This window comes from Elephantulus edwardii, unplaced genomic scaffold (genome assembly GCF_000299155.1).
Source record: "Elephantulus edwardii isolate Elephantulus edwardi_28Jun2011 unplaced genomic scaffold, EleEdw1.0 scaffold00095, whole genome shotgun sequence".
Classification (NCBI taxonomy): Eukaryota; Metazoa; Chordata; class Mammalia; order Macroscelidea; family Macroscelididae; genus Elephantulus; species Elephantulus edwardii.
The window spans coordinates 12,302,547-12,318,506 of NW_006399845.1; the positions used below are offsets into that span (position 1 = coordinate 12,302,547).

Here is a 15,960-nt window from a genome sequence, read left to right on the forward strand (position 1 = left end):
AAAATGCACCTTTAGAATTAGAGAGACTCATTTCCAATGTTTAATATGCAAGCGACAAAAACTTGCTAGCAGCAAACAAATAAAACGTCATTTACTAATGACATTTCAAACCTATATCCTCCAGTATGGATTGCACCTCAAAGAAAACAAAAATCCTCACAACTGGATTAATAACAAACATCATGATAAGTGGATAAAAGATTATGTTCTCAGTGATTTAATTTTACATGGTCCAGAATCAATGCCCATAGATGCAAGAAATGAAACAATATATTGCAATGGACAAATGTTTGGCTGCTAAAGACCTCGTTAAAGTGTATGAAAGTACAACTGACTCAAGCCGTGTGTGTGTGTGTGTGTGTGTGTGTGTGTGTGTGTGTGTGTGTGTAAGTATCCACAAAGACAATCTATTAACAGAAAACTATAATTAGAGGAGTCTTGTTCACAGATGGTAACCACAGTGACCCCCTTCCAGTGGGTGCTGTCAGAGGGGATTGAGGTAACATCCTGACTCTTCCAATCTTCCCTGCACAGCTAAGGGCTCCAAGGGCTAACTGAGCTCCCAGTCCTGTGATGGTGGCCTCATTTCTTTCTGTAGCACAGAGTTTGATGTGTGTGGTGACAGTGATGGTCAGTTCCTTACATCTCAGGACCACATCCTGGACATCCAACATGAAAGCATAGGGTGAGGATTCATTTTAATCAGCCTTCACCTTTGTAGCTACATGGCAGATGAGATTAGCGACGGGGACAAAAGTGTCATTGAAAGATGCAAAATTTTGGCAGATCCAAAGACATTTTCTCCATCAGTCATCCAAGACCCAAGGCTAACAACCTACTCTCCTTCACCTTGGGAGGTGCCGCGTCTTTGTGTGACCTCCACACTCTGCCAGCAGAGAAGCAAGCCGTGGTATTTTCAACAGCTTCATATGCAGGTGAACGTTGGACAATGAACAAGGAAGACCAGAGGAAATTTGCAACATTGGGATTGTAGTGTTGGTAAAGAAAATTGAATATACCATGGACTTCCAAAAGAACAAAACCAAGTTGTTCTTGGAAGATGTGGACCCGGAATGCTCCTTTGAAGCCAGGATGGAGAGACTGCATCTCACATACTTTGGGCATGTTCCCGGGAGAACCCAGTCCCTTGAGGAAGATGTCAGGTTTAATAAAGTAGAGGATCATGAAAAAAGAGAAGACTCTCGATGAGCTGGATTGACACAGTGGGCTTAAACATAACAGATTGTGTGGATGGTACCGAATCAGGCAAGATAGAGCCTGTTATACCTGCGGCCACTGTAAGTCAGAACTAACTTGATGGCACTAATAGCAATATAGCTTTGCAAAATCTAGACAATGAGTAAGGAAGACCAAAGAATTATTGATGTTTGGGAGTATGGTTTTGGTGAAGAATATTAAATCTACCATTAACTACCAGAAGAACAAGCAATTCTGTCTTGGAAGAAGTACAGCTAGAATGTTTTTTAAAAATTTTTTTAAAAAAAGGTTATTGAAGCTTGTCTCACATACTTTGGACATGTTGTCAAGAAAGACCAGTCCCTGGAGAAGAACATCATGCTTGGTAGAGAGCGAAAAATCTGGAAATTGTCGAAGGAATGAATTGACATAGGTTGCAACAATGAGGTTGGGAGGAAGGCACTGGACCATTTTGCTCTGTTGTATATCTGATTGCTATAAATTGGAATCTTTAAAAAAAATTCTAGTAGTTTATTTACAAAACTCGATTACAAATTCTTTCAATTTCCCTCACCCCCCCCCATTAAATTGTACAACCTAATGATTCATTACCCCTCCCCCTGCACATCCTCATCCCTCTGCTTTCAGCCTCTCCCACCCCTCCTGGATCTTTATTCTACAGTAACAGTCTTATACAATATTTATCCTAGTGGGACTGAGTTAGTTTCATCAGCATAATGCTCTCCAGTCCCTCCCAAGTTAGATAATAATTTACAAAGCTATTGATCCTGCGTGCTGCATAGTATTCCATTTGTGTGAATGTACCATAATTTCTCAATCCATTTGTTTTTTAACATTTAGGCTGTTTCCATGTTCTTGCGATGGTGAATAATGCTGCTATGAACACTAGTGTACAAATCTCAGTTTGTGCCTCAGTTCTCATATTCCCAGGTTATATTCCAAGTACTAGAATAGCTGGGTCATATGAAATTTCTATGTTCAGCTTTTTGAGGAAGCGCCAGACTGCCTTCCGGAATGGTTGTACCATTTTACAACCCAAGCTGGACAATAAATGAATAAGGATGGCAGAAGAAGAACTGATGCCTTGGAAGAATTGATGCCTTTCAGCTGTGGTACTGGAGAAGAGCACTGAACATCCCATGTGTGGCCAAGAGAACAAATAGATGTGTCTTAGAGGGGGTGTAGCCCGAGTGCTCTTTGGAGGCAAAGATGCCTCACATACTTTGCGCATGTTGCTAAGAGGAGCTATTCCTTGAAGGACATGATGCTGGGAAGGGTGGAGGGTCGTGAGAGGAAGACTCTCAACCAGGTGGATTGACACAGTGACTGGTACAATGGGCAGAAAGTGTGAGGATGGCGCAAGATAGAACAGGGTTCAGACCTTTTGTTCATAGAGGGTCGCTGTGAGTCATACTGCACTCAATAGCACTTAACAACAACAGTGAGTCGGAATCAACTCATTGGCAACTAACAACAATCCCTTTAGGTTTTTTAGAGCCTCCTCAGAGCCCTGACATTATCCAATATGGCTCTAGTGTGACTGCGCAGAGTCTGGTATCAAGTTATTATCTTTTTCTATCTTTTGAGTTTCCTCTCATTGCTTAGGGCTCCTCAGAACCAATTATGTTGAGGAAGACAGATTACCTGAAGCTAGAATTTCATACTGTGAGGAAATTTCGAATTACGTGTAGAAGGAGGCAGGAGGCTGGGTGCTTCAGGGACTTGCAGTTTTATAAGCCCTAAGAGAAAGCTGAGGGCCAATGTCAGTATTACCAGGTTTTGCTTGCTCCTCAGCAGCGTACGAAACACAAGTTACAGTGGACGTGCAGACTCCATTTAACCAGACATTTCTAAGGTTGAGGGTTCCCCCACCTCACACCACCGCGCCCAGGCGGCTCCTTTAAGAGGTGGGCCCCAGCCTAGCTAACAAACGAAGTGCCCGCCCCGGTTGCCAGGGTGCTCTGTTGCGTCTCATTCTGATTGGTAGGACACAGCAGCGAGGCCCCCCAGAAGCAGCCATTTCCAACGGGCTGGCGGGGGCAAAATATGGCGACGCCCGACGGGTGGTCGCAGGGGGGGACAGGGTCCGTGTGTCTCGCCTTTGATCAACTGCGAGACGTGATTGAATCTCAGGAGGAACTGATCCACCAGCTGCGGAACGTGGTACGCCGCCCGTTGGTCGCCTCATGGCGGGGCAGGGCCCGATTAGCCACACCAAGGGGCGTGGCGAGCCCGGATTTCTACTGTCGTCATCAGGGGAGGCGGGGCCAGAGGAAGCCAGGCATTTTTGGGGGGTAGGGTCATAAGGGGTGGTCGTCTTCACTCTTTTCCCAGGGAGTTTTGACCGAAACCTAGCATCTCTACTCTCGTAGCCTCTGGTTGTTCCGGATCCTGTCCCTTGTCCACTGAACCCCAGTTTTATATGAGGATTTCCACTCATTTTTCAATATATTTGTGTACAGACAGAAAATTAGGTTCCTTCTGCTATGGACCCGGTGTCTTTAGAAGTGCCATGCTAAGCTCAGTAAGCACAAAACAAGAGCTTTTAAGTTGTAGGATCATTGGTGGCGTGGTGCGTTATGTGTTGTTGGACTGCTTACAGAAAGGTCAACAGTTCAAATCCACAAGCTGCTATCAGAGATAAAAGAGGACTTCTCCCCGCTTAAAAGACTGAATTTCACAGCAATGGGCTTTTAAACCCTAATTTGTACTGCCAGCCCAAAAGTAGGTGTGCAAATCCACCAGCTGCTCTGTGAGAGTATGACGGTCTCTTCCCCTGCGATTTACAGCTTCTGAAAACCCACCAGAGGCTCAACTATGAGTTGATTCAGATTTGGTGACATTGAGAGTTGTTGAATTTCTTTAAGCCCCTGGTTTAGTTACCACATGGTTTTATAATAGATACCGTAAGTGGATGTCTTTAAAAGAAATTTATTCTCTTACAGTTTAAAAGGCGAAAAGTACAAATTAAGGGTACTAGCTCTAGAGCAAGGCCGCTTTGCTGCCAATTTTGGAAGGAAGCCCTTGTTCCCATCAGTCCTGCTGTCCTTTGATGTATCCACGTGTTACAGCATGGATTTTGCGGGGACACACAATTCAATTCCTAACATGCCCTTGGCTTTTGACTTCTCAGTCGATCTCCTTTCATGTATGCAAACATTGGAGCCACAGATTATTTGGGCAGGCTTGGTGAAATCATGGCTAGTTGGAATTCATGGTTTATCTGGTGAGAAAGTTGGGATGTAGCTTCATCTCAGAAATAAGACTTTTGTCCCATACATTTCTCAGTCTAATGGTTGTAAATTGGGGGCAGGGGGAAGGAATTCCTTCTAAGAAAGTGAATATGGGAGTGAGGGAGAAGAGACATGCTCTGCTACCCTAATGTCTCGATTCAGCAAAATGTTTGCATCTCTAAGTATTGAATTACTTTGTTTCCCCACTCTTTTCTCTGGCTGACTGGCATTAGTGCTTGTATTTCCAGGGGTTCTGACCCTTCTCCACCTCTTTTCTTCTGGTGTACATTTCCTGATCAGTCATGTTTCAGCTCTGATACCACCTACTCTGGCAGCATTTCTAACCTTCCTCGGGCTGAGTCAGCATTCTTCTCTGGGTGCCACAGCCCCTTATGCTTCCTCATCACAACACAAATTATCCTAGCAGTGCCTAGTTACAGGTGTTCTCCTCCTTGATGTAGAATCCAGAACTGAGGTGCCGTGAATCTGGTGGAACTGAATTATCCCTTTCCAGAACCTCAGTTTTATGCCTGGTGCCCTGGGTATCTTACCATTATCCATCCTTGGTCATGATCCCTAACGGACCTGAACCCCTCATTCTACCCCTCACACCTTCTTAGCCCAACCCCCAGCCTTCCCAGCTCAGCCCCAGGCCCTCTCTGAGCCAGGCTCTGTTACAGATGGTTCTCCAGGATGAAAATTTTGTCAGTAAAGAAGAGTTCCAGGCAGTAGAGGAGCAGCTGGTGGTAAGTAAGAGTCTCTTCTCCAACTCTCCTCATTTGCCGGGTGCCCTATAGTTGGGGAGAGTCATTGAGTTTGGGCCTTGGAGAGCATCCAGCTATGGTAGTGAGGCCAGAATCTTCCTCACTGGCCCTGGCTTCTGTGTGCCTTTCTAAGAAGCGTGGCTGGTAGGAAAGCCTGAGACCCAAGGTGACTTGGGATAATAAAGTCACTGTTACTGCCCCTGTAGGAAGAAAAAGCTGCTCATGCCAAAACCAAAGTTCTCCTGGCCAAGGAAGAGGAAAAGTTGCAGTTTGCCCTTGGAGAAATAGAGGTGCTGTCCAAACAGCTGGAGAAAGAGAAGCTGGCCTTTGAAAAAGCGTGAGTGGGCTTTGGTCAAAAGGGTGTAGAACGGAGGATCCCATTTCCTTAGCAGCCTGTCTACCTTCCCATCTGTCTTTTCCCACCCAGGCTCTCCAATGTCAAGAGCAAAGTCCTGCAAGAATCCAGCAAGAAGGACCAGCTCATCACGAAATGCAATGGTAGGCGGGAGGCCCGAGCTCCCCCTCACGCACACATACATGGGTTCTTCCCTAACAACCAAGTGCCCTGGTGCAGGGTAGGGTTTCACCCCAACTTCTGTAGCCGAATGAGAATTCAGGCGAGTCCAAGCGGGCCACACCTTCGAAAAAGCCTTCAGGGACCAGGCAGGCCACGGAAATGAGGGGAGCAGTCAGCGTACAGTATTCATCATGGCCATAAAGGAATGGGCTTGCTCCCATTTTTCTTGAAACCTACAACCTTCTTAGTCCACCTTTTGTTTTCCCACTTTTGATGGGTATTAGGTATAGTGTAATTTGCTCATGACTCGTAACATTACAAGAGAAATAACAGGGCAGGCATAGTTCTGCATGGGAGTTGGTCCTTGGCCTCAAGGTTGAGGACCCAAAAGGGAGGCATGGGAACTGTAGTGACATGCAGTTCCATGCTGCCTCTCAAGAGGGGCAAGCGGCCTAGTTTGGCCAGCTCTTTATAAAGAAACTGGAAACCAAGTTTTAATGAACCCATTATAATGATTTTTTTAGTGCAGGCAGCTGATTTAAAATTTAAAGAATCCTGCGGGCCAAACAGTATATCTCAGGGTGACACAGATGGTTACTTGCCCAACTACTGACTGAATGGATATGGTTCAGATCCTGCCAGGAAGGAAAGAAAGGCCTGGTGATCGTACCTCAAAGGACACGTTCCACCCTGAAACTCATGGGGTCTCTGTGACTTGCAGTCGATCTACCACTGCTGGTTACTGGTGGGCCAAGAGTTTCCACCTAGCTTTACACTGATGCCTGTGGCCGCTGTGGACTGAGCTGGTTTCAAGAATCCTCAGGCACTTTCAGAGGAATCAGCCACATAGCATCTCTGGATCTCAAGCACTTTTCATTTTCCCAAAGTGATAAACCCCTATTATCTAGTGTAAGAACGATAGATTGATTCCATCTAAAACAACCACCTCTTTAGCTGCAATAGATCTCAAGGAGGCCAGAGACCAGAGCTCAGGCTCAAAAGGGGTGGGAGGACCACCACCAAGCAGCCCAGTCTGCTCTCTCACGGGGAAGATGCCAGCCAATAGTGTCACCCAGCCAGCCAGGCTGCCAGGGCTTAGAGTGCCATACCAAGCGTTCCCACCAGGGTCTCCCTTGAGCCCAACAAGCGGAGTCTGCTTGTCCCTTCATTTATTCTTTCCCTTTTTCCTGGGTATGCAGCACTTCCCTAAGAGGAACTTAAAAGTTTTTCTTGGGGGAGCCAGAAACATCTTCCCTCTCAGGCATTATCTTCCTGCAAGATCGCCCCAAGTCTGTGGAAGGAGTGTGTGTGGCTCCTGACTCTGGTCTGGCAGCCCCTCCCACAGTGTCCGGACCACCACACTGATGAGGCCAGTGCTCCCCTGCACAGTATGGCACCCGGAGCCTCATCTGGCCTGTCTCCTCTTTTTGTGTAGTTTAGACTTGATTATTACTTTTCCTAGTCCTTTTTCCTTCTGAAAGGGATTTTTCTAACCATTCTTTCATCTGCGTGCTGCAGGTTTTTATTTTAAAAGACTCATACAAACGTCTGATTGTTTTTCCCCAGAAGACTCCCACAACATTTAATCTAGATTGATCTCTAACCTTAGGCCCATGACCCAGTGAGCTCATGCCCTCCTCCTGCCCGTTCACCCTGCCATCTTGATTCTGTGCCATAATGTCACAGTTTACCAGTATTTCTGCATTTTTAGAGTTTGTGGCCTAGTTAGTTATCCTTGTCCAGCTTTTCAAAGATAGTGGGATTTTCTTCCTGTGAGAAGCAGGGTATGTCCAGGGTTCTATGAGGTCAGGTTATATAAATAAAATACCTCCATATCCTTAAAGTTCCATGGATTTTGGCCCAGGACACAGAAAGCATCTGTGCATCAAACAAAGTTTTACGTTGGGAGCAGGCCCTGCCAACACTATCTCACTGGGTCCTCCTTCCCCATCTTAAAAGTGAAAAAGGCAGCGTGCCCAACGTGGCAATATTGACTCATCAATATTAACTTTAGTGAAAACGAGCTTGTCCTGCTCTCTGGCCAGTTTCTGCATTTTAGCTCATTAGTCATTTCAGGAGCTGCTTTCTTGAGGGCAGATACCCCTCTTTTCCCACCACCTCCAGAGTCCTAGCCCAGGTCTGGTTGAACTAAAATACTAAACCAAGTGATGTTTTATGCTTTAAGTCACCAGGGGAAAATCCACCTATTCGACAAATACATTTATTCTGCTCTTGTGATGTGCCAGACACTGTTTTCAGCCTTAGGGTCTTCAGTGAGTAAAACAGAAGTCTTACGAGCTTAGGGCATTCTGACGGCATAGTCCACAGGGAGTTGTGCTGCGAATAAACCCAAAGGCCATGCCTTTGGTGGTTCGAATCTACCAGCACCCCCGTGGGAGAAAGATGGGCATTCTCCTCCCCAGTAATTTACAGCCCCTTAAAACCCACTGGAGGGTCAGCTCTGAGTGGGTTCCAGCTTGGTAGCAATGATTTGAGTTGTTATAGGAACTTACCTCCTAATAGGAAAGAAAATGAGTAAAATACACAGATATTTAATTCTTCAGGAGAAAAATTAAGCTGGGAAAAAAGATCATAAGGGGATTTTCATTTTAGACTAGGAAGCTCTCACCAAAGAAGTGGGGTCATCAAAAACTGGCAGAGTTGAGGGCAGGAACCATTTCTTTCTGCCTTTTGGGCACGCTGCCCACCTCATTCTAAAACCAGCCCTCCTGATGTTCACTTGATCCACATTAGAGTTGTGGAGTCAACTCTATTCAGACATTATTCTTCACCCTTGAGACTCTAATAAACTGATTCACAGCTCTGGAGGCCTAGGAGTAAGAGCCTGCGCTGCAGTCCCAAATGCATGCAGTTCGAATCCGCCTGCTGCTGTGTGAGAGAAGGATGTGCAGTGTCCTCCCATGTGATTAACTGCCCCTGAAAACCCACTAAAGGGTCAGCTATGGGTCAGTTCCAAATAGATGGTATACAACAAGGTGTTAGCAACTGCTTGTGGACAAAGTTCCCCCACTGGAAGGAGCCAAAAAGACCCGGAGGCAATGTCTCAGAATAGAGCCTGTGGGATGGGCTCTCTTCCCTTCCTCTTTCCCCCACAGAAATTGAGTCTCATATTATAAAGCAAGAAGATATTCTTAATGGCAAAGAGAATGAGATTAAGGAGTTGCAGCAAGTTATCAGCCAACAGAAACAGATCCTCAGGTGAGGGGTTGGGCCAAGCTGGGGTTGTGTTGGAAGAGAGGAGCCAGACCTTTTTGGGCCCTACTCTGAGCCACCCCCAGTCCACCTCCAGCCAACTCCATTGCAGGAATCAAATGTCTGACTTCCGGATCCAGAAGCAGCAGGAGAACTACATGGCCCGGGTGCTGGACCAGAAGCATAGGAAGTCCTCAGGGACCAGGCAGGCCCGGAGCTTGCCCCTCAGGGAAAAATAAAATGGTCGTCGTCGTCTTGTTCTCTGGCTGTAGCACCCGGCCTCTGCCTTCTCTGCTCTTGGGACCCAGAAACCTACCTTTGCCATTCCTGTGGGTACCTCTTCCCCAGGCCTGGCCAGTGACCCAGTTTCTAGAGAAGAGGCCACAGGCATACCTCTTCCTCCCTGTCTTCTGGGGCCTGGTTGCCTGAGTGAGGATCAAGTTACTAAAGACTGGATAAGGGCAGGCCTTAGCCCACCGCCTGCTGGACCACTCCCAGGCTCATGGAGCTAGGGGGTTGTAGCCTAGGGAGGAGCTGACTTTTGCCTAGTAGGCACTGTCCCTTCTTGCTCTTTGTATTTAATCCCTCCTCCTCTAAACAGCTCTGGTTACCCTAGTTACACTCCACCCTACTCCATGGTAATTATAACTCTTATAGTGCTCCCGACTTAGCTATAGGGCAGCAGGGCTGCAAGCATGTGCGCGTTTGTGTGGGGGGTGGGGGGGAGAGGATGAAAATCATGGCCAGTGACTTCAAATGCTGTGTGTCACAAGAGCACAATTAGACATCTGTTTGCATCACTTAGAAAGAATGTCTGCTCTTGTGTTGCATTTGCACCTTCTGACAACTCCTCAAATAGACGGTTACAGGTCTCCACAGATGGAAAGCAGAGAAAAAGATGATGCTGTGACTATTTCTGAGGTGGGAGACTGAGTCTGGGAAAAGACCGTGCCTTGCTCAGGTTGCCCAGACAAGGCTGAATGTGATGGACATGGTTAAACTTCATAGAGGCCATCACTGAGCGTGTCCTAGGTGATGATGGGGATACACACTCAGGCAAGAGGCCCACATCCAAGAGAGTGAGTCAGATTTGTCAAGGCCGGGCGCTTCTGGCTCACTGTGAGGGTGAGTGTGCAGGAGGAGCTGGCTGGCTCCCGACTAGCTGGGGCCTGAGTCATAGCAGGACCTTGAAGCCAGACATTTAAGGACAAAGGTGTCCATTGTCATAGGACAACAGTGGGTGGTAGCTGCTTCCCTACCTGCACTTGCCTCCAAATGTTTTGAAGTCTTAGGGGCTTTAGTGGTACCACTGTTGGGGTGCAGGCTGCATCAAGTGACACTGTTAAGGTGATGCCAAAATACAATTTGTGCATTGTTTCTACAGAAATTGCATTCATTTTTGAGAATGAAGTAGTACATAAAAGAAAAATCACAAAAGCTTCTGGCCACTGATAATTGATTCAATAGAGGTTTTATAAAGCAATTTTGTTAGTATTAACACTCCAAATTTAAGCAGTGCACAAGTATTGCATATTAAAATTTATAATAAGCATTGCTAAGGATTCTATATGGTCTGGAGGTCCATGGAGGGTGAGCAGGATGATACCATGGGTGTTACCAATCCTAGTGATTGCCACTGAGGGGCTGGAGTTTAGGGACATGTGCGGGCAGGGGAAGGAGACAGGATGGGGGCTTGTCCTGCCTCAGAAGGGCTTTACAAAATAGGACAAGGTGTCTCCAAGAAAGCTTATGCCTGGGCACCCTGTAAAAAAGCTCTGATGTACTAGTGGCAAGGAGCTGCACTGCCCACCCAAATGTGCATGATTTGAATCCACCAGCTGCTCTACAGGACAAAGAACAGTCTCCTCCTGTGTGAGGCCTTTGAAAGCCTCTTGGAGGGTCAGGTGGGGGCAATGTGTCCATTTTCCTGATGTGTCCAGCACACTCTGTAGTCCCTACAAGCCTCCGGCTACTTACTTCCTTCAGTCATCCGTTAGGGGAATGTCTGTGCAAGGAAGATGGTGTGTGCTCCCTTCTGAGCTGGGTTAGGCAAATGAGAGGGCCTGAAGGGCATTCCTGCAGTAATGAGAAGTTCCTTAAGGGCTGATGGTGAAAACCTGTGGCTGACAGTCCTTGGTGGTTTTTGTTGTTAGGTGTCATCAAGTCAAGTATTACTCGTAGTGACTGTGATCAACACATCTGACCGCTCTCCTTTACCATCCTCCTCATCTCTGACGCGCTTGAGCCCATTGCTGCAGTCACCCTGTCTTCTCTTCCGTCATCCCTCCGCTTTTCCAAGGATGATGTCCCTCTCCAAGAAATTGTTGATAGGTACACAATAGAGCGTCAGGTCGCTGCCTCAGCCTCAGTTTCCTCACCTGTGGAGTGGGCTTGGGCTCTAGCTTCTGGCTCCAAATTAGGTGTCAGCTTTCCCCATACCTGCCCCTCAGCCAAAAGGCCTGCGAGAAGAACTGGTTCATTGGGGCGGGGAAAGAACAGGCCTCTCCAGACCCATCCCGGCTGTTAGGGGCGGACGCGGCCGCTTTAAGGCGCGGTGACCCCGCGGCATCCGCGGGCGGGGCGAGGATAGTGCGGGCGGCGGCGGAGGCGAGCGCGCGGGCGGCAGTGCAGCGGGTCCCGCGCCACCATGCTGACCGCGCTCGCGCCCCCGGCCCTGCGGGCGCTCCCAGCGCCCCTACCCGCGGCCCCTGCGCGGCGCCAGGACTCCTCAGGTTCGTCAGGCTCCTACCACACGGCGCCGGGCTCGCCGGAGCTCCCGGACATTGCGCCGGACGTGGAGGGCCGAGCGAGTTGGCCCAGAGTGGCCCCTGCGCCGGGGGCGGGCGCGCAGCCTCGCCTGTCCGTCAGCGCCCAGAATAGCCGCCAGCAGTTCAGGCTGGTCTCGGGTTTCCCGGGGGGCCCGGGCCCGCGGCCACCCCAGCCCCAGCTGCGCACGCTGCCGTCGGGGGAGATGGAAGTCATCTTCAGCGCCGGGTCCCTGTTCAGCCCCGCGGATGTGGCGGATCGCGAGGTGCAACAGCTTACAGCGCCTCCTTTCCGAAGCCTGTCGCCGTCAGATTCGCCGCAGCCCCAGGTCCCCGACGGCGGCGCCCGCTGGGCCACCTATCTGGAGCTGCGACCCCGCGGGCCAAGCCCCACGGCGTCCGCGCAGTTCGAGTGTGTGGAGGTGGCGCTGGAGGAGCGTGCGGCGCCGGCCAGACCCAGGACAGTGCCCAAGCGTCAGATTGAGCTGCGACCTCGGGCCCCGAGTCCCCCGCGGGCGCCCAGCGCGCAGCGCCCCCCGCTACTCCTGCGCACCGGTTCTCTGGACGAGTCGCTGAGTCGCCTGCAAGCTGCCGCGGGCCTCGTGCAAACGGCGTTGGCTAGAAAACTGAACGCGGCGCCGCCGGCCCTAAGTAGGGCCACCTCTGGGCGCGCAGAGCGGCCCCAGCCTGCAACTCGGGAAATTGCCCGCAGCACCCGAGTCATCGCAGAGGAGGACAAATCTCGGCCACCACGTGTGCACGACTGTACCGCTCCCGCCAGAGCCCCACGGCCATGGCCCAGCCTCCGCGAGCGCGCGATTCGGCGGGACAAGCCCCCTCCCGGGACCGAGCCGCTGGGGCCTGTCAGCTCCAGCATCTTCCTGCAGTCGGAGGAGAAGATCCAGGAGGCGTGCCCCCGGGAGTTCAAGACTCAGATTCCACAGGAGACGCCAGATAGGGCGCGGAGTCCGCCCTCCCAGACTAAGAGCCGGTGGAGTGTGAAGCCCAGGAGCCCGTCCCCACCCAGGGATGCCCCCAATGGAGCCCTGAGAGGTCCTCGCCCACCGCCTCCCCAAGCCCTGTCCCCCTGGGATCGGGCGGTCAGGAGGGTCCGGAGCCCATCGCTTCCTCAAGCTTCTTCACAGGAAAATCAGAATCAGGCCGTCGAGGAAACTGTCAGTATTAGAAGGAGCCCTTCTTCCCCTCTGAACCTCTCCCGGTGGAATCAGGGTGTTGCCAGGGCAAGCAGCCCATCCCTCGAAGCTCGGTCCCTGTGGGAGGCTCCGCATCCGGCTGCTTCAGCGAGGAGGAGGAGTGCGTCGCCTCAGCCCTTGTCTCCGTGGGAAGCTCCCGATCGCCCCATGGAGAGGCCGAGGAGCCCGTCGCCCCAGGAGTCCTGGCCTCCTACGGTGGTGCAACTACCGCTGCCAGCAGACACGCCAGAAACTCTGAATGGATTAGCTCGGGAAGAGCAGGCCCCGTCTTTGCCGTCTACACCCGGGACCCCAGAGCGGGCAGAGCCACGCTGTTCGTCCACACCAGAGATTCTGGATACCGCCCTTCTAGACAGTCAGCCATCGCCAGAGTTGGCTTCATCCACTCTGCCCCACAGGCTGCTCATGAGCGACCAGGACCATGAAGACTTGGGTGCTGGCGAAGCGACCTCGGGACGCCCGCGTGTGGCCATACCGCGGCCTCGCGACGTGCGCAAGATGGTGAAGACCACCTATGCGCCAAGCTTCCCCCCAAGAATCTCAGGCTCCGGGCTGCCAGAGTCTCCCGCCCACCCTTGCGTAGAGGAGGAGGACGGCACATCCAAGACGCAAGAGCTGGAGGCGTTGGGGTCCCCAACCCAGGCTCACTACACTTCCATCTTTCGCAAGGACTTTCTGCCAATCGTGCCGCACCCCTATGAGCCCTCAGGGCCACCCTCTATTCTCGACACTGTCCCCCAGGACGCCTCGCAGCCCAACGGAGTCCCGCGGCGGAGAGCCGAGAACAACACGGCGAAGCCCTTCGCACGCTCCGAGATCCGCCTGCCCTGGGCCCTGGCTTTGGGCCGCCGAACGCAGGGAGACCCCAGAGTCCACGTGCGCGGTTTTGGCGGAGAGAACCAGCGCCTCGAGGAGGCCCAGAGCTACGTGCCGGATGGCGAGGGTCGGACCAGCCCCCCAGGCGGTGCTCGCATCTCACCCCAGCGGTGCCCTGGAGAGCCAGAGGAGACCCACTCCGTCAGGCCACCCCGCCCCAGCTCCCCGCAGGCACAGCCCACTTCCAGCCCGGGGATATCCCCCAAATTACAGCCCCTCCCTGCAGGCCACCAACAGGCCGTCCAGCCATCTCTCCCGCAGGAGACCCAGCCCTCGGTGGGCAGGACAGCCCCTGCCCAGCCCCGCGCTGCCTCAGCGCCCCCCATGGGCCGGCCCCCCGAAGGCCTCTCCCAGGGGGTGCGCAGGCCACCCGGGGCTGCGCATCAGGGGAAGGTCTTGGTAGACCCAGAGAGCGGCCGCTGTTATTATGTGGAGGCCCCTAGGCAGCCTCGACTGCGCCTGCTCTTTGACCCTGAAAGCGGGCAGTACGTGGAAGTGCTGCTACCACCCTCACCCCAAGGGCCGCCACGGCGTGTCTACACCCCATTGGCCCTGGGGTCTAGCCTCTACCCACCTGCCTACGGGCCCATCTCTGGGCTCTCATTACCGTCGTCCCCTGGCCTACCGGCGGCCCTCAGTAGCCCCCAGTTACCCTGGGCCTCAGAGGTGGGACCATTAGACGGGATGTACTACCTGCCAGTGAGTGGGACCCCCAGCCCTGCACCTCCTGTGTTCCTATGCACCCCACCCTCCAGCGCTGGTACTGCCCAGCAGGGCAAGGACTCTCTGTTCCCCGTGTGAGGGCCCCAGGCCTGATCCCCATAGTGTTGGAGCTCCCTGATGACCTTGGAGAATATGGAATCCAGCCCCCTGCCCTCCTTTCCTTCTAACACCTCTACCCTTGACCCATCCAAGCCAGTCTCCAGACCTGAAATTACTCTCAGAGAACTTGGAGACCTGGGCTGATGGAGCCAGGGCTCGGGAATAGCTGCCTACTTGGTCTGTCCCTTCCCCAGCATTCCCGGGGTGGGGGTGGGGGCGTTTGACCAATCAAACTATGCAAATAAGTAAAAGCAAAAAGGTCTGGGAGATGTTGGAATTTCCCAGGGAGCTGCTAGGGAAGGCAGCAGGAGGGGAGGGGGCTGCCCCCAGAGGTAGTGAGCGATGTATCCCTCCCTGAGAGTGGGCCCAGCTGAGGTGGGCGCTGACAGGCACTGTGTGATGAAGGGACAGGACTCTGCTATCTCCTCTTTGGAAGAGGCTCTGCACCTTGGTCTGGGAAGCTTTGGGAGAAGGTTAGTGGATGGGTCTGAGAAAGGATGCTGCAGGAGAGCAGCAGATAGAGGTGGAGCAGGGAAGTACTACAGTGAAGGGTAATGGAGGGTCAGCCTGGAATTTAGAGGAGAGGCTGGGGATGATGGGTGTTGAGATGGCTGAACTCTAACCATCTTTGTCTTCTTCAAGCTCTCTAAGTTGAGCTGACTCCTCTCAAAGGCAGGGGTAGGGGCTTCAGCTAGTCTCATCAATGACTTGAGTCAAGAAGAAATAAGTTTTGAGGAAGAACTGGAGTAGGGAGGATTTGGAACTGTTGATCTCTCTAAGTGTGGTGGAAAGTGGATTAGAGCTGACAGCAGAAGGGATGGCCAGTGTGGAACAGGACAGGGGGACCTGGACCCTCTCCCAGAGGCAGAGCTCAGAGTTGGTGTGGACTGAGGTCCCAGGAAACCCTGACAGGTCAGAGTTTGAGTGCAATGGGGAGAGCTCAGTATGAGGCTGCAAGGAGGAAGTGGTCTGCTTGGGGACTGAATAGTTCTGAAAGGGCTGGGCTTTCTGACTGGCTTGTGATGTGATGCATTTCAGAGGGGCAGAGATGAGATTATACCTCTGAGCTCCAGGCCTCAGGGAATCTGGGTTCCTTAGAGACCCTACCCTCCCTTCCCTAAACTGGAAGAATGACCTAGACATCTATCCTTGGCTAGAGACACTCATCCTAATGGCACAGAGGGCCTTGTGACACCTCTGTGCCCTTCACTTCATTCTGTGTGTGCAATAAAACACTAGCCATAAAACCATGATGACTGAATTAGTGTGAAATGCCTCATCTTCAGTCTCCACATGATCTCTCTCTCTCTCCCTCCCTCCCTCCCTCCCTCTCCATCT

General features: G+C 51.6%; 3 protein-coding genes across 3 annotated transcripts in view; all 3 read left to right on the top strand.

Annotated features, from left to right (window-relative positions):
* The first annotated feature begins 3,243 nt into the window (after positions 1-3,243).
* Positions 3,244-9,216, top strand: SPATA24 (spermatogenesis associated 24). Its single transcript, XM_006891175.1, has 6 exons — positions 3,244-3,381; positions 5,132-5,197; positions 5,422-5,552; positions 5,643-5,713; positions 8,849-8,951; positions 9,058-9,216. Exons 1-6 carry the CDS (start codon positions 3,265-3,267, stop codon positions 9,182-9,184), a joined length of 615 nt encoding a protein of 204 aa, XP_006891237.1. The 5' UTR covers positions 3,244-3,264; the 3' UTR covers positions 9,185-9,216.
* A 2,376-nt stretch (positions 9,217-11,592) lies between these two features.
* Positions 11,593-14,601, top strand: PROB1 (proline-rich basic protein 1). Its single transcript, XM_006891176.1, has one exon. It carries the CDS (start codon positions 11,593-11,595, stop codon positions 14,599-14,601), a length of 3,009 nt encoding a protein of 1,002 aa, XP_006891238.1.
* Positions 14,602-15,515: 914 nt separating this feature from the next.
* SLC23A1 (solute carrier family 23 (ascorbic acid transporter), member 1) overlaps positions 15,516-15,960 on the top strand; it is a 16,494-nt gene continuing 16,049 nt past the window's right edge. The window contains exon 1 of the mRNA XM_006891178.1: positions 15,516-15,540. The gene's annotated coding sequence lies outside the window, so the exon portion shown is untranslated. The remainder of the gene's footprint in view (positions 15,541-15,960) is intronic.